This window comes from Gopherus flavomarginatus, chromosome 1 (genome assembly GCF_025201925.1).
Source record: "Gopherus flavomarginatus isolate rGopFla2 chromosome 1, rGopFla2.mat.asm, whole genome shotgun sequence".
Classification (NCBI taxonomy): Eukaryota; Metazoa; Chordata; order Testudines; family Testudinidae; genus Gopherus; species Gopherus flavomarginatus.
In genome coordinates this window covers 117,412,868-117,439,936 of record NC_066617.1, presented here as the reverse complement: position 1 = coordinate 117,439,936, position 27,069 = coordinate 117,412,868, and the positions used below count along the sequence as shown (strand labels likewise).

Sequence of the window (27,069 nt, the reverse complement as noted above, 5' to 3'; positions counted from 1 at the left end):
AATGTGGGAATGGCATGGTATGAACCTCTGTGAATAAGTGTACATGTGCAGAGCCGTAGAAGTCCAAGGCACAACTGTGGAGCTACTTACCACAGGCTTCATCTGTGACTTTGGGCCTGTGGCTTAATCTTTTGCATAGTAGAACTGTGAGGCTTAACTCATTGAAGTTTGTAAAGTCTTTTAAATCCTTGAATAGACGTACAAAGTACTCACTATTAATTAAATAATTGTTAATAAAGAAAAGTTTTAACAAAGCTGATGATGACATATCACAGTGAAATATCCTGCAATTTCCCAGCATCAGTGGGTAGTAGCTGACAGCAAAGCAAAACAAAACAGAGCAAAGCAAAGCAGTGATCTCATTTTGAAGCATAAGAACATAGAAATTGCCATACTGGATCAGACCACTGGTCCATAGTCCAGTATCCTGTCACCGACAGTGGACAGCACCAAATGCTTCAGAGAAAGGAGCAAGAAACCCTGCAACAGGATTCTAGGTGGATTCTGCTGCTAATGACTGTCATTGTAGTGTGGTAATCTCTGTGGAGTTAAAATGTGAATTGTGAAAGTGATTCCTCCTTCAGATCCCACAGATAACTTCTTTGGTGACTCTGTTTATGGCTTCAGCTAAAGTGCTAATAGCAGGTGAGGTTTTGTTGAATAGCTCAGCCTAGGCAAGCAGCTCCCAAACTGTGGCCTGCAGAGAAGTTTGGTGGTGGTCTGCAAAAAGCTGTTTGGTCACATTGTACTATTTCATTTCCTTACTGCCAGCTGCTTCTAAAGATGTCCCTAGGGCCTTTGCTGCAAACTTCTTTTAAGAATCTTGTGCTACATTTTTTAAACCTGCATTTCTAAAGCTGACCCCTATATTAATATTTAGGCACTCGGATAAGTGTCCTGATTTTCAGAGGGACCAAATACGGATTGACCTAATTTTAGGCATCCTAGTTTGAACATTGTAGCCTTATTTCATTCAATATGATCTATCAAAGATCCATCACCACTTTCCTATTATTGGTGTATTTGCATGAGGGATATTGTGTGATCACAACTAGAAGAGGGGTGTCCATGAGAGAATCTGCTAAGATTTGATGCATACTATAGGAAAGTTGAATCCTGACCCAGGCGACCTTGAAATCAGACCTGACAAATCCAAAAAGCCACCCCTACAATCTTCTGATCTTCGCTTTTTACTTGGGGAGGTCCCAAGTATGATACTTTATCAAATGTGGTAAACAAAACACTGAAAGAAGTTTTAAGTCTCTTTCTGCTGCAACTTGTGTGATCATCATTCCTGCTTCTTGTCCAGTTTCCTCCAGACTGAGCGGGACTGGACACACATTCCTCCCTTTGCAATCAGAGCCCCTTTCAAGCTCCTGTTTATTCTCACAACTTGACTCTGGAGCAATTCCTGTTTCTAAGTGCTCACGATGTCCAATGAATCCAGGAGCATTTACTGCTGTCTAGATGGATCCTTCCTCCCAGTACGGGCATGAGACCACCTATTCATCAGGAATAAAAAAAAGATTCATATAAGCAGAGCCTCAGGAAACCAAGGTCCAGCAATGGTTCCATTATTGGGGAAAAAAGCCTCACTTCCTAGCCCAAAAGGGGAGCTCTGGGTCCATTGTCTGGCAGGAGTACTTCATGTAGCCATAAGGAGTGCTCTAACTTCTGTGTCTGTAGAGAGGATTCCTAGGTTCTGTTAAGAGAGGCACCACAGGTGGCCCTAGAGCCATAGGTTCCAGCAGCCAGATTTATTTTTACTGCTATTTTAGTGAAGGGCTTAAAAGCCTTGTTGCTACCATCAATTCAACTGAACTGATGTTAGAACCAGTGGAGAGGTTGCTTTTTTTTTAAGTTTCCCAAGGCCAAAGTGTCTCCACCAGCCAGAATTTTAAATCACCTTTTATTCTTCCACCTTGTGTTGGGCTGCAGTCTTCATCCAAACTTGCTGAAGTTGAACTCTTCAGCTATTGTTACTGAACTTTCAGCTCCTTGGGCCCAAGTGGGTTCTTCATTATAAATCTTTCGAATGCTAAGTTTGTTGTTTTGTCTTGTCTTTAATTATTATTAACTGAACAGCAACCAGGCTGACTGCATTATTTCAGCTCCAGCTGGGGTTTTACCAAGGTATTATAAAAATCTTTTGAAAATATCCCCAGACACAGATCCTCCATGTCTGGCTGTCTTGTGGCATTCCCTGCTTTGTTAAATTGCTTCTCCACACAATCTCTCCATTTCCAGAGAAAGGGGCTATTATTCTTGCCAGACTCCTCCAGCTCACACTGCTTCTTGTCTCCTTTGGTACTTGTGCACTGCAGTATTTATCTTTTTAAGTGCTCATATGCTACCTTTTTCTGCATCTCAGCACTTGTCAGCCTCCCTGGCACATCCACAGTTCCTTTCCTTGTTGCCTTGCTGCAACTTTAACCTTCTTCTTTTCCATACTTCCTCTGGTCAGTGTTATTTAGTTTCACTGTCATTAAGGTCAGATACAATCCAGAAAATGCCAAGATATACCTGCCAGACTCAGCATACCCTGTGACAGCTGTCTGAGGTGCATAACCAGGGAAAGAGAATGGAGGGGAATAGTGAGAAAACATGTTTGTTAAAAGCAATCAGAAAAGGACCCGATAATAGGCTGGATCAGCCATGTTGAAGCCAGAGAGGTGCATAGCAATAAAGCAGTAATAAAACAAAATCACTTAACACTTACATGACACCTTCTTCCCAGACCTCAAAGCATTTAAAAAGGTGGGCAAATCGTCTTCTACAAATGGGGAAACTGAGGCAAAGAGCAGCTAAGTGACTTGCCTAAGGTCACACAAACAAGTCAGGATTAAACTCAATAGCCTGTTCCTTCATTCCTGTGCCATGCACAGGAATTAGGGTGGCAGACAAAGTAGCTTTAAAACACCTTTGCTCTTACCAAGTTCCTGGCCCTGCTTGGGGCCCGCCCAGACTCCTGCTTAAATTAAAGCAACTTCAGGGCTGCTGTAACTGTAACATTCTCCTAGAGCTGCCCACTACCTAAGAAAAGCAGAGCTCAGTAAATTCTAGCCATGTCCTCAATGTCAGGGGCTAGGAAGGGGAGACAGCACAGAATCATTTTGGCAGCTGTACACCATCCTGGGAACCCCTTATGTTTGAGGTATTCCCCAGAGAATGAGGTCCCCGGTCACCTAATTCCCATCTCTGTGCTCAGTCTTCTAAACCACAGTTGTATGTTGGGTCCAGTAGAAGACCTGAATCAGAAATACTGGACTAGACACGTGTGAGCTGGATGGGGCACATTTTGCCCACACTTTGGACTTTGTTATTCCTATTACTGAGAGAACTCCCTGGTTTCTGGGAGAGCAGCATATCAGCTTTAAACATGGACTCACAACCTTCTTAGTTTTTTCTACTTAAATGAATAAATCATTTAAGATTGTAAATCAGTAATAAAATGTTTATGAACAGTCTAAAAATTACTGAACACTATACATTTTAAAAGACAAAATATTATCATTTAATGGCTGTTTGGTGATTTGACATAATTTTGGTGTCACAATCCAATTTCCACTCACAAAAACCACCTCAATTTGTACTAATTAACCCCTCTTCAGAGGGCTTCAGAACTCCCCTCTCACCCGACAGGAGATACATCAAGTCAGGGTTGAAACATAAGATAGGACAGGGTTGGGGAAGCATTCACTGCTGCTGCCCAATGCTATATGTGTTCTGTGCACAAAAGAGTCCAGTCCCCAAGGCTCTTTCACAAGTGCTAAATTTATATGGAGGATTAAACACTTGAAAGGGAAAACACATTACATTAGAATGAAAGCAACATGGAAAAGATTTTCTTCCTTTACTTGCCTGCCAACACCTGAGTTCAGAACTGATGTTTCACCTACAATAGTTGATATCATCAGTCCCTCAAGCTGTGTAAGGAATGCAGCTCCCTGCTCTGCTAGAGGGTTAGTGATGGCCACAATATTTGCAAGAGAATACAGAAATGTAAACTCAAATTTTGGCATGAAAGCAAGTATAACAGTCCCCATTTAAGATTAGGCTAGATACCAGGGCAACGTTCTTAACAGTAGGAGCAACTGGGCAGTGAAATAGCTTCCCCAAGGTGATGCACCTTCTCTGCAGAGATTCAAGAACAGGTCAAACAAGAGGAACATGCTGGATGACCATCAAGTGGTGTTTTCTGACCCTGATCCTGTAAGACCTTTAACTCCCACTGAAGTCAGTAGGTGCTGAGGACATTGAACATTTCTCAGAATCTCACAGAACTGCACCCCATGTTTCTGTTCACATATCTCAACTGAGTTTTGTTCCATAATTTGTATTAACGCTGTGAAAAATAGCAAAGAGTGTACAGTACACAAGGTACAGAGTTATGCTGTTGTTATACAGCTTCAAGTTCCCCATGAGCGAACAGCCTAGAGAAACATTTAGAAGCTCAAAACAAAAGAGTTACTATCTGTAAGTGTCAGTCAGAGGGATCAGTTGTCTCTCATTTGTTTCTTTTACTAAAACAACTACCAGTAATTCCTGACACATGACTACAGCTACCAATAACCATGAAAAATATTAAGCCCAAATCAGTTCTATTTCAATGTAATTTTTCTCTCTCTGTACTTTAAAATCTTTAGAAATAGTTCCATAAACTCCCTGTAATAATAATAATAATAATCACAAAACCTTACTAGCATTAAGAAGGTAATCCCCACAACACCTCTGTGAAGTATTATCATCCTCATCTTACAGATGAGAAAACTGAGGCACAGAAAGGTTGCGTGACCTGCCTAAGGTCACACAGAAAGTCTGTGGCAGAGCTAGGAATAATGACCTTGATTCAGCAAAGCACTAGAGCATAAACTTAAAGTTAAGCATGTACTTAAATGTTTTGCTGAACTGTGGCTAAAATCAAGATCTCTTGTCTTCCATTTCCATCCTTTGGCCATCCAATCATCCTCCCATTGATTAGGCAATATTCCTGCTTGGACACAAAGCACTCTATCCCATAAGTAATAAAGAAAATACATTGGAATTAAAGCTATAGTTATCTCATATTACCTAGTTACATACATTTACTGTAACTTGGCCATTTCCCAAGCAAAGAAAACCCTATTTGCACCACATATTTAATAAAGATTTTAGTATAAACAGAATTTGTAGAAAATACCAAAGCACTACAAATAAGGTCTTGTCTACATGAATTTTTTTTACCAATTTAACTAATTAGTTTAGAAACCTATGTGGTTAAAATCAGTGTAATTTGTGTGAACAATCTTATTCAGTTTAAAACTGTCTTGTATTGATTTAGCTTACATTGGTAAGGAGACAACTTAAGCTAAATCAGTAAGAGACACTCTTAGGACAGGTCCATACACAAACTTGCACTGAAATAACCAAATCAATTTTAATTCATCCCATTACTTATTTCTGTGCAAGTCAATGTGTGGACACTCTTATTGCAGAGCAAAAGTATCCTATTTAGAGCTGACAAAACTGAAACAGGACACTTTTACTCCATGGAGTGTTCATACATAGATTTGCACCAAAATGACTTATAGTGTGAATTAAAACTGATAAAGTTATTTTGGTACAAATTTATGTCTAGACAAACCCTTAAACTGAAATAAGAGTGTCCACACAATTGGGTTGCACTGATTTAATTCAATCGGTTTCTAAACTGATTTATTTAAATCAGTACATTTTTGTCATGCAGAGAAGACCTAACATTAAGGTGTATGGGCATGGGTACAGATACCTGAATTCACTCTCACAAAAAGGCACCTCTGCACACAAGTACCTGCTATTTCACATGTAAGGTTTTTGCAGTGGCAGCTGGTACACCCTTCTCTGAAGCTCTAAACTTCTGTTCTTCAAGACACAAAGGAAAGGAAAATTCAAAGCTAAATTTAAAAAATTACTAAAAATGCCAGTGTACTTCCCCCCCCATATTTCTTCCTTCTCAATGTCTGTCATATCCAGTTTGCTCAGTTTTCTAGTCAAAAGAGATTTCTTTTAACTGCCAGAGCTGTAAATACACTCAGAAGCTCAACATCTAGCTATCCTCTTTCCACTTCTCCCATCAGCACGAGGTGTAAACTGCCAGCTTTGTGGGTGTTGCAGGAACCATAACAGAATGCAGCTCACTCCCCCCACAGCTGTGTTGGATCTGCAGGGCTAAGAGGAATGAAAATTTGTTTTACATCAGTGAACTCAGCAGATATGATGAAGTTCTGGCAGGACTGCTCATCTAACCATAGGGACACTTTAAAGATCCAGTTCCGCCCTTTATTCCACACTGATGCCAGACTCTCAAAAGACCTCAGTCTCCTGTTTAGGCACCAAGATAAGTGGACAGATTTTTCCAAACAGCTCTGCACATTTTTAAAATCAGACGATAATTGCTGTAACAGGAATTTCCAGGTGCAGAACCCTTTGGAAAATTTAGCCTAAACGGATATCTAAGTGAGAACTGAACTGTTCGGAAAATCTGGCCTAGTCTGTGGATGCTGAGCACTTGAAAATCTGCTCTATAGTGCCTACATTTTGCAGCCCATGAATACTGATCTAAAATACGTGCAATTCCTTCACTAGGTGCAATGATGTTGGAAAAGGATGCCTTGTTTAGATTTCTATTTGTTGGTCTACAATGAATCTTGGTTATTTTCACACCTCAGATGTTACCGCACTGTCATACTCCCGCTTGGGGAAGAACAGAAAGTGTTATTGAGTAATTCTTATTCACAATGAAATGGAAATGTGTGTGTTGGGAGGACAGTGACGATATCATTAGACTTCCTAGTTCGTGACACTCGAGCTACAGTTGCGCTGGCAGTCTCAGCTACGAGATACAAGGTGAGATCTTCAGCTCATGTAAATAATCATAGCTCCACTGAGCTTACTTACATCAGCTGAGGATCTGACCCTGTGTATCTAATGGTAAGAGCAGTGGCCTTTGAGCCAAGACCTTAGATTTTATTCCTAGCACGTCTTCTGATATGCGGTGGGATTTTGGGACGCACAAGTTCATAGAGACTCTGATTCAGTTTCTTCATCTGTCAAATAAAGATATCTATTTCAACAGTGGTGTTATAATAGTTTGCAAAATGTTTCAAGATCCTTATATGAAATAAATTATATAAATGCAATCTATTATTATTATTAATTCCCTATTCAGAATTATGTCTAGGCAGAGAATTATCAAACACAAAGGATTAACTTGTGTGAGATAATTTTTTCCACTAACTTAATAAAACTGTTTCTTATGACCTTTAACTTAGAGGAAAAGCAAACACCCCCACAAAAAATTAGTGGGTAACAACTCAAATAAGGATTAATAAAAAAAAATCAAATCTTGGAAGGCAGTTATTTCATAATGTCATCCAAAAGGTCATTGACAATATTGAAGATTTCTTCCATGATTATCTTGTACACTTCTGTTCTTCTTGGTTAATGAAATATTAAATATGATGGATGGAAAGGGACAGGGGAAGTTCTGTGGGTGGAATGACTATTCATCTGGAATGCAAGCTGGCTTTGTTGACCAAATAAAGATTAATGTTCGTCCATTGGAATAAATGGTTCTCCCATGGAAATAAAGTAGGTTTGAGGCAGGAGATAAGTGGGGGGAGGGGTCATTTTTTGGCAGAGGAAGGGAGAAACGCTTACTGTTGTGCAGGAGAGTTGCATTTCATAACGTGTGTGTATGTGCATGTGGTTTGTGGGGCAGTGTAGTCCAGAACAAGCCTGTACCTGTGTCAGTGGATGAGTTTGTGCTTTGGAGTGTATGCTGGAGAATGCAAGAATTCCTATGTAGGATATATGCTCTTATATTACTACAGCTAGTAGAGATTTTTCTTTCCTTAAGTTGCAGCCTGTTTTTTAGAATGGAAAGTTCTTTAGTCTCTCTCTGATGCTACCTGTGTGTGGTTCAGCTGGCAAGCATGGTACCTTTTGTTTGCACTCAGAGATTCCTTACATGGGAAGTAATGTACCTATGGGTTAGACGGGAGACTGGCAGTCAAGAGTCCTAGGTTCTATTCCCAATGGCATTGTCTTGCTCTTTGCCCTTGGACAAATCGGTTAGTTTCTCTGTGCCTCATTTCCCCCATAACACTTACCAAGCTTTGTAAACATTTTTATGTCCTTGGGGTAGCACTGTATAAGTACACAGCGCTAACATGGTTATTTATTATTACATGGAAATATCTGAGAATTGTAGCAGTGTGTGTTCGAGACCATCTTCTAGGGGAAGCATATGTGGAACGTGATTGAGAATATATTTGTATGTTGCACATAATAATCATGATATATTTTCTTTTATGCGATGCTCCTTGCAGGCAGCTCTCTGGACATTTAACAAAATGTAACTAAAACCACGTAGTCTTAAAAATAAAGAGAATGAGAGAGAGTGTTTCATGCAAAGGTTAAACAAAAAAATCTGTTTAATATCACTTTGGGGATTAGAGAAGTTAGGGTAAAACAAATATCCAGAACAAAGTCTGAGCAATTGCTTCCAGGAAAGCATGTGTATGTGTGTGCGCCTGCACATCTGCATATTCAATATGTCTTGCTGGGAAAACCAGGGGAAAACAGGAAGCTGAGCATTTTCAGTGCGGGGATTAGATGGAAACATGTGACCCAATCTAAGTAAAATACAGTTTGGTTGCCAACTGACTTGCTAAGATGCCATTGCTCTCTAGTCTCCATTGAAACAGAGCAGGAGCTTCGCCTTGTGGTTAAAACACTGGATGGGGAACTAGGAGATCTGTGCTATAGGCCTTGCCCTGCCCGAGACTAAGTATGTGACTTTTGGAAAGTCACTTACACCCGGATCTTCCACAGTATTTAAGATCCTAGCTCATATTCATTTCAGTAGGAGTTTGGTGCCTCAATATCTGCGAGGATCTGGGCATTAGGCCAAAATGTCCAAAAATATCTAGTGATTTCAAGTGCCTATATTTTTGGCTGGAGAAAACTTGGGCCTGATTTTCAGAGGTGATGGATACCCAACGCTCCATATGAAGTCAACCAGCACCTGCTCAACACTTCTCAAAATCAGGCCCTTAAACTCTCTGTGCCTCTCTTTCACCATAGGTAAACAGGGATAATACTAAGCTGATTAGCCAGGGGTACTGTGAGGCTTGAAGCACTAATGGTCGTAAAGAGCTTTAAATGCTCAGCTGAAAGGTGCTAGAAACATGCAAAGGATTATTATTAGTCTCACGTTCCCATAGTCATTCCACAAATATTTTCACAAGTTTCAGTGTGTCTAAAGAGTGTGATTGTGTTTTCTGCTTCAGGGAATTAAGGAATAATCTTAGTAGTAGTAGAGAAGATTCATTGCTTCCAGGAAGACCAGGATGAACATACATTGGGGTGTACTGGCAATAGGGGTTGAACACCACTGCTAACAAGACTAGGAGGAAATGGAAGAGCTCACGGCTGAAAGAGTGGAAAGAAATCTGCTTTTTCATACAAATCAGTCATTTTGCAGACAAAGAAACTCAACTGAAACAACTATTTCTAGCCTGCCCCTCCCTTCACACACACATTTTGGGAGTTGGGAGTGGGTGGGGACTGAAGGAAGCTCTGCTCTCATTTTATACGAAAATGGCTTGTCCTATGGAAAAACATGATCTAACATAAAATGAATGTACTGTAAACAGAAGAGTATTTTGCATACACCTACATCCTCAAACAGCATGTCTAAGACTTCTGATGTACAAAGATAAGCAGCATGTTTCAGGCTAGGCTACGGCTCAGATCCAAGCACCAAGATTGCTCCAGGTATCACAGAATGGAAAGATCAGGGAATACAGTTTCTGAATGGCACTTATCTCTGTTGCAGGGCTTCTCAGGAAATGCAGTGATGAATTTCTGATAGCCTGGCAGATTTGACACCAGGAGCCTCTGGACTAACTATTGCTTTTATGAACAAGGTGTCAAACCACGCTTCCCCTAGCCAATGCTAATATAAACCCCATGGTCAGCTGAAGACAGCATTTTGTATATTTTACTTGGAATTTGTATTTGCTCTTCCTTCACAGTGGACTTGAATTGTGACTGATTTTCACAGCAAGTTCCCAGAGCAGTACTGCCCTATTTTGCAGCTTTCCTCTGAGACGTGGTTTGGAGCCAATATTTATTGGGCAGAGACATAACTTCATGAAATTCCAGTGAACTGCCAATTTTAGAATGTGATTTACTATTGGGAAATGTACTGATGGCTCTGTTCCAGAGAGGGAGTAGTTAATAGTTAAAATTAACTACTGCATGTAGTCCAGGGACAGGAGAATATCACACATTAAAATCCCTAGAGTTAAATGTAATTCTTCCATGAGCCAGCCTCACTCTTGCTAATGCGTGAATTACCCCTTCCTGTACCAGTATGGTCCCATGTGCACCCGAAAGGATTCATCTGGGGAAGGGTGGATATTGGTATTAGTGCATGCACTCCCTCGAGTTCTGCCAGAGGGGAGCAACTTTAAGTTCTACTGATAGCTGGACCACCCATGCCCTCAACCCAGCTGGTACTGCCCAATATTGGGGCTGCTCTGGCTGCAGGCAAGTTCTCTGGCAGAGGGGAAGTGGAGGACACTTTGCTTTGCCACAACCCCCTCCTCTGAGGGCTTGCCAATACTGGTGACCAAGGGCTTGGCTGGGCATTTGCACTGGCATGGACTGAATCTACTGGAGTTCCATCAGAGATGGTTTTGCCCTTCGTTGTAACATTCTGAACTAGGTGGGGGTGGCAGCCCATCCCAGAAGAGGCAGATTGTATAGTCATGTAATGATCTGTTCAATGTGTCCCCTCGAGTGACTGGTCCACAGAAGATAAAAATCTGGTACAACTACAGGAGCTACTCTTTTAGCTCAAGTAGCAGAAGCTTATGCTTTAGCAATGGAGGTCTTGGATTCAATCCTCCTTGCTGAACCATGAAGTTGATTACTACATGAGCAGTCTGTTTACTCTTCAAGACATTGCCATTAATACTTATCGCATCAGCCATTTTCCCCTTCTTTATCCCTTTTTGGTACCAAGAATGAAAGAAAGATACAGCCACAACCCTTTCATGGCTTCTACTACAATGAATTATCAGTGTTGCAGTTTGGGATTTCATACTCCACTTTAGTACTTTCCCTCTAATATTGATATTTTAAGCCTCATAAGTCCCCTTTTACACATGGGGAAAATAACACACAGGAAGGGGAGTGACTTGAGTATGCACAAGGCCCAAGTCTTCTAGAGCCCAGTCCCTTGCTCTAACCACTATACCATCCTGTCACACAATAGCAGAAAAGCAGCACATCCCCTGCGTACCATGGCATTTAATTGTAATTTCCTGGATCATATATTTTTGTTCATCAGACTGTCCTGTCTTTTTATTTATATGTGGCTTGATCCCTGTGTATTATAGGAGCATTAATCACATATCAACATGGTGGTAATGTAACTCCTTGCTCTCAGTCCTGTGTCTCCTGGAAGTATTGGCATTTTTTTTCCAAGGTCACATATTAACAACAAACCTTGTGCCCAACCGCCTTCGAAAAAGGCCCAAATTTAAACCTGGTGTTTACTCTGAGATATCAGGTCTGAATTTTTCCCCCAAACCTTATTGTACATCCACAGTGCCCTGTATGTTGAAAGATTCTATCAACACTGAAACAGGTCGATAATTGGCAAATCAGGATTACTTTATTCGGACCGACTTTAGAAAATGTAACAGAGAGAATATTAATTTTTAGCCCCTTAATGTATCATAACTGTATTATCTGTATTACACTTACACACACACACAAACACACTATCTGTAGGTTTTCTTTCACAAACTCTTCAATGTGATCTGATATTTAGAACAAAAGTCTGCAAGAGAAGAGGAACATTATGTTTTAATCCCAAAAAACACTGTCTGATTATATATTATTATAATAGCTGGCCAGAAAAAGGATCAAGTGGGATGATGCACAATGCAGATTCCAAAGTAATCCACCCATCTGACAGATCCTGCTCTGATGTATATGTAGTCCATAATCACCCTGGTTGCATTCATAGGCACAGATCTCTATTAATCCTGGAGACCTCTGACATGGAATTATTTATTACTGTACAGAGGTACTTCACAGAATCATTTGTGCTGAACATTTAAGAGATGAAAGGAAAGGAACCCCCACCTTACCCAGCTGCAGTTCCTCTGCCACTTTATTAACTGTAGGAAAATTCTTCAGTACTCCTGGGTGCAAGAACTAAGGATACTGGGAGTGCTGCCACACACCCCTGGCTTTAAGTGGTTTCTATCATATACAGGCTTTACAGTTTGGTTTAATGGCTCTCAGCATCCCTGTCGATATGGACTGGGTCAACTTAGCCTATGAAATGGAAGAGTAGCAAATGATCTCCAAGATACACCCTCCAGAAAATACCAATGCCATGAAATGTCAGCACCTTCTCTTTCCTAGTTCATGTCAGGAACTGGTGACTAGAACAACTTTGGCTGTAACTGTCATAGTGCTACAGGAGCATTGTGGCCTGGTCTACTTGGGAAAATTACCCCCAAAATTCATTTTAAAACTAGTTTAACTAAACCAACTTTAAAACCACTTGCGGCCACAGCATAGACAAGACTCCAGGTGGAACCTGCTGAAGGAGGTTCTAAAATTGGTTTGCTAAAGACAGCTCAGGCCACCTGGAGTGTGGTCTATGCTACAATTCCAGCCAGCTTTAAATTTGGCTTATCCGGTTTTTCAAGCCATTTAAAATTGAGGGAAATTTCCTCAGCATACACTGGGCCTTGCAGAAATGTCCCACACTTAGAAAACAAATATCCATTGCGGGGCGGGGTGGGGGGAATCTCAAGAGATAGAAAAGTTAAAGTCAGCATCAACTAATCACAGAAACTCAGCTAAACTCCTACATATGTGTGTGTGTGTGTGTGTGCGCGCGCATGAACCTCTGCTTTGGGGAGGCAAGTCCATCGGCCCCGCCCCCTGGCCAAAGCCCTGCCGGATCCCCAAAACCACCCCTGGAAAAGAAGCAGCCCTGACTCTGAGGGGCCCCTGCGACTGGAGGAGCCCTGGCCCACCCACCCCAGCCACATCGATCTGACCTGCTGCTGCCCACTCCCCGCACCTCACTGTACTGAATCGACCCACTGGCCTTTCCCCCAGCACTGGGCTGGCCGGGCAGGGCACTGCCGGCCTCTCCCAGTGCCAGGCCAAGCCATCATCTCTCCCCCCCCGGACTCCGAGTGCCTTCTGGGCTGAGCTGCCAGCCCCCCTCCCAGAGTTGGGCCAGGCCAAGCTGCCGTCCCCCTAACACCAGCTCCTCCTGTGCCTGAAGGCCCTGCTCCCCCGCCGAGCTGCTGGCCCCAGTGACCAGCTGAGTCTGCTCAGTCCGCCAGCCCTCCGCGTCCCTCCTCAATCCCCCACCCCTAGGAGAAGGGACACAGCGAGAAGCGGGGATGGGAGAGGGTGTGGAGTGGAGAAGGTGGTGGGGGTCTCGGGGAAGGGCTGGAGCCACCACGGCCCAGGTGTCCAGCAGCGGATTGGAGGCAGCGCCAGGGAAGGCAAGGTCTGGCCTATTATACGTGCCACCCGTGTGTGTGTGTGTGTGAGAGAGAGAATGTGTGTGTGTGAGAGAGAGAGAGTGCCTCCTGCAGGTTTCTCTGCCCTTTTGGGGAAAGCTGATAGCCCCTCTGAATCGAATGACTGCCCTTCAGTAGTTGGGGCTTGGTGACTGAAGGGAAGAAGAAACTGAATGTTAGAAGAGAAACAAGGAAGATGGAAACATCCTCATTATAAGGAGATGGGTCAGAGGGAATGGAGTTTATCAGGAAGTTAGTTTAGGGGCTGGATTAGGGTCAGCTAGGTGGGGTGAGGAATATATTGCTTTAGGAGCTGGATCAGGGTTCAATGGGAGTTAGAGAGCAAAAGGAAGAAAGGGGTCCGAAGAACATTATTGTTTTAATAGCTGCCAATAGTTTAATAGGTGCCATCATTCCCTTGGAATCACAGCAGCCACCACCCACTGGCAGGGGAGTTGGTATCAACTGGAAAATTTCTGTGGCTAAATTCAGGATGGATTTTTCCATATCCCTGGTTGACGCTCTATCACTTGGAGTGAAAGCGGGGAAAGAGCACAGGGATATGTAGTGGGACACATTTCCACCCATCAATAAGGGGTCAAAGAGCTCCTTTGGGCACAATCAGCCCAATCTGGCATACTTATGAGGCTTGTCAAATCTGCAGTCTCCTTAGAAAGGAGGATCCAAGCATGGGGCAGGATGGCACTCAGAGGGAAGCTGAGCCAGAGCTCCCTAACCCCACAGAATAGGGGCTGCTTACCCACAAAGCTGCTGAAAAGTGTCTGCCACCTGAACGCTCTGAAGATGTAAAGAGAGACCTTCTTCCCGTTGTTTTGCCTTTTGTTTGCAGGGTGCCCAGCCTGGGTCCTACTGGACACAAGAGAGTGAGTGGCCCAGACTCACTTCACAGACACTACTGACCTCTTATCTTTCGGGGAACCGCTGGGCGAGTCCAGATAGTTTTATGGGCTGCAGCATTATTTGGTTTGCCCTTACCTTTTTTTTTGGACTGCTTAATGCCTAGTAAAGAGTTGCTTTCCTCACCCCCAAGACTTTGGTCAGAGAATCTCACTCTGCACCTTAAACTGGCTCAACAGAGACACCTGAGGCTAGAGAAGGATGTCTGTGATGAGAGGCACCCACCTTCACCCCCAAAGGGATGCCCTAAGAGTACAATCTCTGACCAGACCTTTATTCACTATCTTTAATATATGCTTCATTTGAACCATGCCTGAAGGAGAAAGAGGGAGAGAGAATATTGTATTATGAATTAAGAGGCAGGGGAAACAAATAGGGACAGGCTAAGACAAGAACTGCAGAAAAGTCCATGGATATCATGACCACACATGTGATATAAGATATAGAATACATGACAGGGTAGTTTTATCAGCATGAATAACTCACAAGGGCTGAAGCCACAATGCAGTTATGCAGATCACCCTGAACAACTGCCAGTAAAAACTATCCAGCCTGCACCAAATACCAGTGTAATTTGGGGTGATCGGGAGGGGGGAGGGAATGAAACATTTATCCGTTAAGTCCTTTCAAAAAGAGATAGTGGCTGTTTGGAGTTGTTCAAGGGTTTGGAATGTTAAAAATAGTTCCAGGGGATAGATCAGCAGTCAGAGTGCCTACGCGGTTTTTGATAAATGCAGTTTATCAGGGGATGGTGCTAGCCATCTATGTGGTAAAAACATTTGTACCACATGAGGTCAGGATAAACATGGCATGAATGTCTTTATTTCTGCAACTATGGGTTAAACAGAGGAAATCATGTGATAAATTGCATTTATTGTGCATTTTGACCATTCCACTTGCATGCTGATATTTTAAAACTCTGAGTGGTTCCAAAAAGTCATCCTTTAGATAAAATAAAAGCTTACTATAAAAATGTTTTCTTTTCCCTCCTACCAAAACATGGTGGATCAAGGATTAAATTTCACAACCAGTCCAAGGACCAGAATTAGTTAATTTTAGATCGGTCACAGATTTAAAAGGTTGGATACCCTATGGTCAACCAGGATTTAAAGATTCTTGCTACATGCCATGGGAGAAAGAGATTTCAGGCTCCTCAAGAATATGCATCATCTGTTTGTAGCCTTTGCTAGGCACAGATGGCCTATATTAAAATCATGACACCCCAATACTGGATAGAAATACTGTTTTAAGTAATTTTTTAGGCCTTAAATGGCCATTTTTTCTACCACTCTAATTTGTAAGATAGAGGGATTGAAAAATAGTAATTAAAATACACAAAAACATTTATAGGATAGTTTTTTTTCTATCTGGAATACACTATAGTATAAAGGTATAAAAGTTACATGGACGTTCATTCAGGATGACACATAACTCACTTGTAGCTTTGCCACTTATGTAAGGCAACTATCCCAACATTCTGTAAAGTCATCCCATGTTCTGTTTCTTTCATCTTTTGCCCAATGTGCATAGAGCTCAATCCTGCAGACATCTCATACAAGTTGTTTCTCTGACTTTAACAAAACAATTCTTATAAATAAGGGTTGCATGACTGGGCCCATATGGTGTAAATATCATGATATGCACTTGGAATGGTTAATGTATCAGGACTTCCATTACAATCCATTTTCATTTGCTCCGATCTTTATGTAAAATCTCTCTTTTTGGCTGAGGTTTTCTATGATTGGTCTAAACAGAAAAGTGGATTTTATTCATTTAGAGTAAAATCTATTCACACAGGATATTTTATTATTAGGGAGAGGGTAGAAAATAGTCTTTCCTGTGTAAAACAGATAAAGCCTAAGGGCCTGATCCTGCTGACGTATCCACACAGGAAATCGCCACAAGGAGCCCCAGTTGACTTCAGTGGGGCTGCACATTCATGTTAGGGTCCCCCCAGGATAAGCATATTGCAGAATGAGGGCCTAAGTTTTTTTTCCCCACCTAATAACCACAAAACTAAGTTAAATTTTACAAGTTTAGATCCCAAACATGCAGTAAGATCTGCAATAACAGACTCTGAATGGCCACGCAGAAACCCACTCAAGTTAATATAAGAAATCACGTAAGTGGATAAGAATGCAGGATCAGGGCCCATTTATTTCCTGGTGTCTATTCATCACTGAGAACTAGTTTCCTAGCAAACATGCAGAAAGAATTATTATTATTATTATTACTACAATTATTATTTAAAAAAATGGCTTAACACAGGTGCAGTACAAAATGTCCTCTGAATTTAGAGTTAATATGCTATCAATGAACTACAGAATAATGTATAATTTATAATATCAATAGGAGTATGGGTGTTTTACAGCTATTTCATTGTGGAGATTCACAGTTATTTAATATTCAAGCCTGGCACTGCACAAATCAAGAGAGAGATTAGCTTTATAATCTCCCCTTTTACCTAAAAACAAAAAGTCCCAAGGGAAACAGATGTAAAACTATAACATTCAATTTATGGCTGTAAACACTTAAATCAGGAAATGCATCAGTGATGGTTCTCATAGTAAGCTTAATTTATGACTGCAACTTGTCTATGCTAGGTGAAATAACCATTGGTGAGATGGTTTTCACCAATTATCTCCCCAGAATCAGTACTGAGAACAGTTTAAATTCCTTTTCTACACTGGAGACACTGACAAAATAATTAAAACTAGTGCTATCAATTCAGCCAGGCTCATAGGAGCTGTAGTATAATCTAGGCTCCAGTAACCAGATCAGTTTTATTAGTGTTTTAGTTAAATGTGCTAAAACTTCAGTTACAAAAACAGTGTCAAGAATGAGTCCTAAGGCTTTCCCCTGGCTCACTGGGAATTTTGTTGTACTTTTCCAACAGAAAAAGGCAATATTGTTTTCTGAAATTGTTTTGAAAAGTTTTATCTGGCCTATACTAGCACTTAAGCTGTTTTTAATATAAGTGCAGCTGCATCCATGTTAACTGTTTACTAATGCACAAAAGGCTGTTAAGACCAGGCAACTACGAGTCTCAAGCACTCTTTCTTGAAATGCCTTTTAATGACCTCTGCCAGATCTACATTAGCACTTACACCACTTTCAATATTTGTTCACATGCCCCATTGCTGAAAACAATTTTCAGTCCTGGTTTCACTTCCTAGTGTGGAGCCAATGGACTAGCCAGCCTGGTGGTTTAATGTCACCTTGATATACAATTAACCAAAGCTCTCAGCTCACATATTCCTATGGAGCTTCATGGGAAATTAGGCCTAGACAAGGGTGGAAAAGGGTTTTTTAAAGGCCATGTTAGCTAGCACTTCCCCGAAAAACAGGGCAGCACCATGCTTGCTGGTGGAGTTGAAACCCAGAGCCCCAGGCCTGTTAAGACACAAGCTGCCCTGCCTACACCAGGGCTCTAGTTCTCCCAAATCGGGACAAAGCAAGGGCGGCTGGGGCCCTTAAAGCTGAGCTGAACTTCCCAGACATATGGCTACGGTGTTTCCTGGCTGGTGGGGGTTGGAAGCTGTGACCTTAACCTGCCAGCAGCCCGTAGCGATGAGTGGCAGCGGGGAGGGGGGGTGACACGCTGCCCTGCAGCGTGAGGGACGGCGGGGGCTCTGGGGACACTTGCGGAGGGCAGGGACCAGCGTTGTGGAAGGGGCAGCGCATGGCTCTTTCAGTGACCGCGGCCAGGCCCCTGGTCTGGGTCCCGGGGGCGCTGCTGGGCCGGACGGGAGCGGGGCTCGGGCTGCGGCCCGGGGACGGGGGGATGGTTCCGCCGGGAGAGGAAGAGGCGCCAGGTCTAGGCTGGCTGTGGGGGAAGGGAATTCCCGGCCGGGAGTTCCCGGGGAGGGGGCAGCGCGGTGGCGGCGGCGCGGCAGGGGTTAATCCGCGAGCGCAGAGAATGAGCCGCGCTGTTTCCAGGGTGACGGCTCGCAGTGTTCCGGATCGTACCATTGTGCGGGGAGGGGGGAGGAGAAGGCTTCAGCCGTCGCCAGACCCAGCCCAGCGCCGCCTCCTTCTCTCCCCCCTCCCCCCGGCCTGAGCGCGGCGCCTGGGCCCAGCGGCGAGCGCAGCGCGGAGGAGCGAAGCAGGCGGATCCCGTCGGCGGCAGCACGGAGCCTGGGCCCAAAGCGGCGGGGTCGGTAGCGGCGGCGCGGCCCCTTCTCCCCCCGCGCGGGGCAGCGGGCGGCCCCGGGCTGCGGGGCTCGGAGACAAAGGAGGCGGCGGGGCTCGGAGCCGGCACCAGGGACCGAGAGGAGCCTCCGGGAGCCCCCGCCCGGGGTAGGCGGCACAATGCGGCACGGGGCGGCCCGCCCGCACCGGCTGCAGCAGCGCAGGGGCCGCAGCGCGGCCCGCCCGGAGCGGGGATAGAGGCGGCGGCCGGAGCCCCAGAGCCGGGCCGGGCCCCTCCCGCGAGCAGCGTCCCCCCGGCCTGTCACACGGGGCGGCGATGTGAGGGCCCCGGAGCCGGCAGCAGCCACAGCCGAGCAGCCGGGACCCAGCGGAAGCGGCAGCTGGCCGGGCCTGGAGGAGCCGAGCGGCGGGGATCCGGCGGGCGCGGCAGCCGGCCGGGCCCGGAGGAGCCGAGCAGCGGGGATCCGGCGGGAGCGGCGGCCGGGCCCGGGTGTGCGATGGAGACGCACATCTCGTGCCTGTTCCCGGAGCTGCTGGCCATGATCTTCGGGTACCTGGAGGTGCGGGACAAGGGCCGGGCGGCGCAGGTGTGCACGGCCTGGCGGGACGCCGCCTACCACCGCTCCGTGTGGCGGGGCGTGGAGGCCAAGCTGCACCTGCGCCGCGCCAACCCCTCGCTCTTCCCCAGCCTGGCGGCGCGGGGCATCCGGCGGGTGCAGATCCTGTCGCTGCGGCGCAGCCTGAGCTACGTGATCCAGGGCATGGCGGAGATCGAGAGCCTCAACCTGAGCGGCTGCTACAACCTCACCGACAACGGGCTGGGCCACGCCTTTGTGGCGGAGATCGGCTCGCTACGGGCGCTTAACCTGAGCCTCTGCAAGCAGATTACGGACAGCAGCCTGGGCCGCATCGCCCAGTACCTCAAGGGCCTCGAGGTGCTGGAGCTGGGCGGCTGCAGCAACATCACTAACACCGGCCTCCTCCTCATTGCCTGGGGTTTGCAGCGCCTCAAGAGCCTCAACCTGCGCTCATGCCGCCACCTCTCTGATGTGGGCATTGGGCACCTGGCGGGCATGACCCGCAGTGCAGCTGAGGGCTGCCTGGGCCTGGAGCAGCTCACGCTGCAGGACTGCCAGAAGCTCAGCGACCTCTCACTAAAGCATCTGGCCCGAGGGCTGGGACGCCTCCGCCAGCTCAACCTCAGCTTCTGTGGGGGCATTTCAGATGCGGGGCTGCTCCACTTGTCCCACATGAGCAGCCTGCGCAGCCTCAACCTGCGCTCCTGCGACAATATCAGTGACACAGGCATTATGCATCTGGCCATGGGCAGCCTGCGCCTTTCGGGCCTTGATGTTTCCTTCTGTGACAAGGTGGGGGACCAGAGCCTAGCCTATATTGCGCAGGGTCTGGATGGGCTGCGTTCCCTCTCCCTCTGCTCGTGCCACATCAGCGATGAGGGCATCAACCGTATGGTGCGCCAGATGCATGGGCTCCGCACGCTTAACATTGGCCAATGTGTCCGTATCACTGACAAGGGCCTGGAGCTCATTGCGGAGCACCTCAGCCAGCTCACAGGCATTGATCTTTATGGCTGTACCCGCATCACTAAGCGGGGCTTGGAGCGCATCACTCAGCTGCCCTGTCTCAAGGTGCTCAACCTGGGACTTTGGCAAATGACTGAGAGCGAGAAGGTCAGGTGAGAGGAGGGGACACCTGGAAACCTCCATCCTCTCTGGAGGGACTCACTGACTGACTGACTGCTGCAATGGAGGGGAGAGAGAGAGAGAGAGAGCAGAGGCGGGGAGGGGGACCCACACATAGAGCCATGCTACCTGCCCACTCCAGCACTGGAAGGAGGGAGGGGTAGAGAGAGCCCACCCCTATGCTTTCCATGCCACCTACCCACCTCTGCACTGGCTGGGGCAGGAGAGGGAAGAGAGAGAACCCCCATTTCTTCCATGACATCCCCAGCCCTCCATTGGGAATACAGTACCCCTTTCCTCATCCTTCTCTGCATTGGGGATAGAGGCCTGCAATTTTATGCACTGGGGCTGGAGATACCCCTCCCCACTCCAACTCTGATTCTACCCCCTCATGCACTAGGGATTGATGAAGAAAGTCCCCCTATTCTTACTCACCTCCAGTCCTGCTCAGTTTTGGGAATAGGGACCTTCTTGAATGGGGGTGGGAATGGAAATGGGAACACCCCCCCAAAAAAAAAATATATAAAAAAAAGCTTATTAGCTGCATGTTCCATATCCACTGACCCCAGTCCTCCTGCACTGGGTACAAAGACACCCCCTTGTCATACCATTCCAATTCTTTTTTTTTCCCCATCCCAGCTGGGGACTGTGACAGAAATAGCCTTTCCCAGCTATACATATTCCATCAATTTCCAGTCCCACCCCCATCTTCACTTCTATCCCCTTTTGCCCTATGGTTGGATACTCCAGTGCATTGGATATAGAGAGAGCTACATTGGTCCCCTCCCCTCCTGAGTTGAGTATAGGGACATGATTTCTTTGCACCCTGAACTGTGGTTGGAGAGAGAGCCTAGACCCTCCACTCTTTTCCCATCTCCCTGCATTGGGGATGAAGATAGACTCCTAATACTTCTCCCTCCTCCTTGTACTGGGGATGAAGACACAATTTTCCCCTTACCCCATTCCCAGTAGAGAAGATGACAGATCCCAGTCTCTTCAAATGTCCCACCTGCATTGGAGGGATGGAGTAACCTTAGCCATTTATTTTCCCTTTCATTTTTCTCTCTCTTCCTCCCTGCCTTTTCTTTCTTGGAAGTGGGGATAAAGACATATCCAGCCACACATCCATTTCCTCTCTGGGGGTGAATGGGGCAGAGGGGATGACCAAGCTCCTATCTACCCAGGGGATTTAAGGAAGAAACTCCAGCTTCATTTTTGCTTTCATTTGAGATACTGTGACATGGTTTTATTTTGAAATGCGTACAAAAAAATTACTACTACAAAACAGCCTCTTACCACCACCACCATCCCCTTGCTTACATCCTGTTTCTGATCCTAGTTTTTCTCATCCTTTCTTTCTTCAGTATTCATTTTCTTCCATGGTTTTATTTTTAAAGACATTTGAAGTTGCTGTTCTTGTGGATTTTTAAGTACGTTTTTTTTCTGCTGAATATATTCTATATATATAAATATATATATAATGTCTGGCTACCTCGTTTTAATTTGTTACTTATTTTTCTCAAAAGCCCTGGAATTCTTACAAGAAAGAGATTTTGAGACTGAAACATTTTTGTGCCTAGACTGGAAAGATGCCCCTTGGGTTTGTAAATTTTTTTATTTTTTTTTTTAAAAAGCTTTCCCTAATGTGCCCGACCTTCACATTTTGACTGTGCCTCTCCCTCCCTCTCCACTGGGGTTTGGGGATCCAACTGTGCTTCTGCATTTTTATTCCCTTAGCACAAACATGTGTAACATGTGAGAATCCATACTGAGGATTGGGGTATTGAAATGTGTGAAATGCAAGTTCAGTTTCTTATATATATATATTCCCCTCTCCCTCTCAGTTCACCTACAAAAAAAGGTCACTGTGTGAGGCTTCCTGTTTGTAAGTGGGGAGAGGAGCAGAACAGGCCTGCAGGGCCTGAGGCTGCAATGTGAAGAGGAGGAAACAAATTCATCTGTCTTATCTCTGTTCTGTCAGTAAAATGGAGCTGGTTCTTTAGATTTTTTTAATTATTATTTCAAAGAGGAAGAATAATTGATTAATTTTTAAAGAAACAAATGTTGTCCTTCTTTCTTTACTGATTTTTTTAAAATTCAAAATCTCAAACCCTCCACAGTAACAGGCCAGACCATGGAGTTAAAGCAAACCCAGAGACCCCCTATGGATTAATTGTACTGTTTGTGAATTTGTATAAAAAATAACAGATCCTCTTAAAACATTTTATATTCTTACAGTAAAAGGTTAAACTGATATTTATATAATAAAAGAGGAAATATGAAGTATGTTTTTGAAAAAAACAACTGTATTTGTGTTGTCTTTGGTTTTTTAAAGGTAGGTATCTTGTCTATTGGTTGCAAGAAGCATGGTGCGTAGCTTATAGAGGGGTTTGGCCTGTGCTCTTGTCTTAGTCTTAGTAAAAGGAAACAGGGAGTCTGGTCAATCCTGTGCAGGATGTTGAGTAACATCATAATTAGAAGTTTACAAGAGAGCACTGCTTCCTTTTGGAAGGACCAATATCGTGTATGAGAACAGCTGACTTGCTCAGAGAAATTGAGTGAAAGTAAAGATTAATGTTGGGGTACTAGTACATTTTGGGGTTGGGTAAACTGCAACTGATAAAATTTGCTATGAAGGGACATGGGGTAAAGTGATGTATAGTAGATCAAACTTGACACTTTATGGGGAAAAACGTTTTAAAAAACGTGACACATGGCAATGTTCCCGTTTCATTTAAAAATCCATGAAAACTGGTTTTCTGCTCTTTCTCCACACCCAAAAAGACCCCAAATATTTTCCTGCAATATTAATAACAAACTTGCGGTCTTTTGCTAGTGCATGAGAACTTGGAAGTGAATAACTAGAAAACTGACTATGCTGTTTCACTTTTTCATTGTACACACTGAGATAAAAGTAGAGGAAATGGGAAAAAATTGAATTTTTAACATTGTTCTAATAATCTAAGATGTCCTTTTGTACCATAGAAATCTTTTTTAACGCATGACTTCTAACCTGATGCGGTCCCTTTTAGACTTCTAGGATGTGATGTTTGTGTTGTTTTTTGAGATAGGGGCTTAAGCTGTTTATAGGGCATGAAACAAAGCTTTTCTCCCCTCTAAGTACTGCAGCAGGGCTTTCTCTCCCCACCCACCCCCCTTTTTTTTTAAAAGAAGGGTTGGGGTTAGAGAGAATGTGAAATGATGGAAGGAGCAAAGCCATTGTTCAGGAAAGTTAAAAGAGGAGCTGTCCTTGCTTGCTTGTTCAGTCATGCATACTGAATCTTGCCATGTGAGGGTCCCTATGGAAAGGAGGAGGGTGATTCTTCCCCTCTTTTTAACATTCCTCTCCAGGCCTGGCTGTATTTAAGCTGCTTTCCTCCATGCAGAGGAGGGGCGGTGGGGGATGGTCTGGAGTTCCTGTACATTTGCATTTTAAGTACTTCTAGTGCTGTAGCAGGCTACTTTGTTTCATCCAAACTATTCTATCCTAGCCAGCTTCTCTCAAGTTACATCCATGTAGGTGAGCTCTCCACAATACAGCCCTAGCAAAGAGGTTATGGCTGTCTCCTGTTGTAATCTGTTCTGGCTTGTATATTTTGATGTATTTTTGACAAACTAGAACATTCATAATTCCTTCTTTCATGCTGCAGACACACACCCCCGCACACACTTTAAAAAAAATTCCACTTCCTGTTAGGACGGCAAAGTTTCATTGGGTTCTCCTCAGCACCCCAGGGAGAAGGGCCAGCACCTAGAGGGCTGCAGGATTATTTTTGTAAAACTACCAAGCTTTCTGTTGGGAGTTCATCACAAAAGCTGCATTGTTCCCTTTGGGGAAAGCCATCACAATTGGTTCTAATTGAGCCTGACACTATATCCATCTTGCTTTACTTGGAGAGGTACTGGATCTTTTTCCTTCCCTTTAAAAAAAAGAAAAAAATTACAATTATTTCTTGACCAAAAAGAGGATGTGTGAACCCTAGTAAACAATAGGAATTCCAGACCAGGTTCCAGTAGATATTTGATATAGCTAGCCATGGTCCTTGCGAGGGATAGCAAATTGTACCTCTCTTTTGCTAGGCCACAGGCTTACCAGATTCTGACAAAAATACAGACAGCAAGCTATAGTGTACAGATGATTTGTTCTCCCCAATCACAAGATAACGATAATATTTGAAGGCAGATATCAAAATTGCACATGCATGCATCTTCTGTGTGGTCCTGAAGTCCTTCTAAAGTCAGGAACAGGATGGCTCTGAGGCAAAAATGTTATTTATCACTTCATCTCAGAAACAAGCTAGGTGGACGAACATACTATTTAAATAGAACCCAAAATCTTTAGGAAATTGTGCTGCAACTAGAGTCCCGTAGTATTAGGAACAGCAGACATTGTTCCCTCTTGAAATGGACTACTGTCTCAGAAATGACAATGCTCTCTTGGTCCTAAACATAAGTCTTACTATTGGGAATGGTCTGAGCTGGAGCAACGTGTCTATTTACTTGTAAGGAGATGGTTTCTAAAAAAGAGACTGATGCTAGTAAAGGGGGAGAGGAGACTAACCAATGACTCTCCTCAATATATCATTCCCCAGTGTAACAGAGGAACTAATATTTTCGCCCTCCAGTCACTTCTGAATTCAGATCGAGGTCAGTGCAAAGTTCCCATCAAACATGACTCATTTAGAAGCAGAGATAGAGAATAGTAAAAATGTTATTTTGAAGTGAATTGGAAGGAGGAGAGGAAGGTGATCAGGAACAGTCAGCATGGATTCACCAAGGGCAAGTCATGCCTGACCATCCCGATTGCCTTCTATGATGAGATAACTGGCTCTGGGGATATGGGAAAAGCGGTGGACTTGATATATCTTGACTTTGGCAAAGCTTTTGTACAGTCTCTCACAGTATTATTGCCAGCAAGTTAAAGTATGGATTGGATGAATGGACTATAAGGTGGATAGAAAGCTGGCTAGATTGTCTTCCTCAATGGGTAGTGATCAACAGCTTGATGTCTAGTTGGCAGCAAGTATCAAGTGAAGTGCCTCAGGCGTCGGTCCTGGGGCTGCTTTTATTCAACATCTTTATTAATGACCTGGATGATGGAATGGATTGCACCCTCAGCAAGTTTGCAGATGACACTAAGGAAGGAGAGGTAGATATGCTGGAGAGTAGGGACAGGGTCCAGAGTGACCTAGACAAATTGGAGGATTGGGCCAAAAGAAATCTGATGAGGTTCAACAAGGACAAGTGCAGAGTCCTGCAATTAGGACAGAAGAATCCCACGCACTGCTACAGGTTGGGGACTGACTGACTGGCTAAGCAGCAGTTCGGCAGAAAAGAATCTGGAGATTACAGCGGACAAGAAGCTGGATATGAGTCAACAGTGTGCCCTTGTTGCCAAGAAGACTAATGGCATATTGGGCTGCCTTTGTAGGCACACTGCCAGCAGATCGAGGGAAGTGATTATTCCTCTCTATTTGGCACTGGTGAGGCCACATCTGGAGTACTGCATCCAATTTGGGTCCCTCACTACAGAAAGAATGTGGACAAATTGGAAAGAGTCCAGCAGAGGGCAGCTGGGGCACATGACTTCCGAGGAGAGGCGAAGGGAACTGGCCTTGTTTGGTCTGCAGAAGAGAAGAGTGAGGGGGGATTTGATAGCAGCCTTCAACTACCTGAAGGGAGGGTTCCAAAGAGTATGGAACTCAGCTGCTCTCAGTGGTGGCAGATGACAGAACAAGGAGCAATGGTCTCAAGTTGCAGTGGGGGGTGGGGGCAGAGGAGCAAGGTCTAGGTTGGATATTAGGAAAAACTTTTTCACTAGGAGGGTAGTGAAGCACTGGAATGGGTTACCTACGCAGGTAGTGGAATCTCCATCCTTAGAGGTTTTTAAGGCCCAGCTTGACAAAGCCCAGGCTGGGATGATTTAGTTGGTATTGGTCTGGCTTTGAGCAGGGGGTTGGACTAGGTGACCTCGTGAGGTCTCTTCCAATCCTAATCTATGATTCTATGAAGTCAATTCATGTCATCTAATCTTTACAATTGAAGTCAACAGAAAAATTCCAGTTAACTTCAGGTCATTATTATTAATCATGTTTGCTATGTCGCTGCCTAAGGGCCAACTAAGAATGAGAACCATTATGCTAGGCACTGTACAAACACAGCAGTTCTGTCCCTGCTTTGAAGAGCTTTCAATCTAAACCGACAAGACAAACACAGGAGGGGGGGAAGGGACGAAAACACAAGCAGAGTCAACCATGTGATGGCAGCATAAGGCAAGATAGTTCCAGGGTTTGTCTAGGGGGCTTTGGGTGTGTTTAGTTAAGAGGGGATGAGCTAAGTGGAAGAGTGATGGAGACAGAGGGTAAGATGGGCAGATACAGCTTGAAGATGAGGGAAAGACCTTGAAGGAGGGGCAGGGTGGAGCAAACAGCCACTCAGCACAGAGCAGAAAAAGTCTAGTTAAAACTATGGAAAATTCTCTGAAGGTCCCTGCTCTGGCTGCTTCTGCAGGTGCCCCTACTGGCTGATTACTCCCCCATGGAGGGTGGGGGGCACTACCTGCATTCTCATGTCCCCAGGTAGGTGATGATGGTTTCCCCTTCACAATTTTGAGTCAGTGTGCAAATGTATATTAAGAAGAGTCGTCTTGACTAAGGTCCCATTTTATGCTCTCCTCTCAATACAACAATCCCTATTTTGGGTGC

General features: G+C 44.6%; 2 protein-coding genes across 2 annotated transcripts in view; one reads left to right on the top strand and one right to left on the bottom strand.

Moving 5' to 3' along the window:
• Nucleotides 1-27,069, bottom strand: part of WNT5B (Wnt family member 5B) — a 94,766-nt gene that overhangs the window by 25,440 nt on the left and 42,257 nt on the right. The gene's annotated exons all lie outside the window — the stretch shown is intronic.
• FBXL14 (F-box and leucine rich repeat protein 14) lies at nucleotides 18,430-21,924 on the top strand. Its single transcript, XM_050937070.1, is given in 2 exon segments — nucleotides 18,430-18,552; nucleotides 18,554-21,924. Coding segments are annotated over 2 exon segments (1,932 nt in total). The 3' UTR covers nucleotides 20,363-21,924.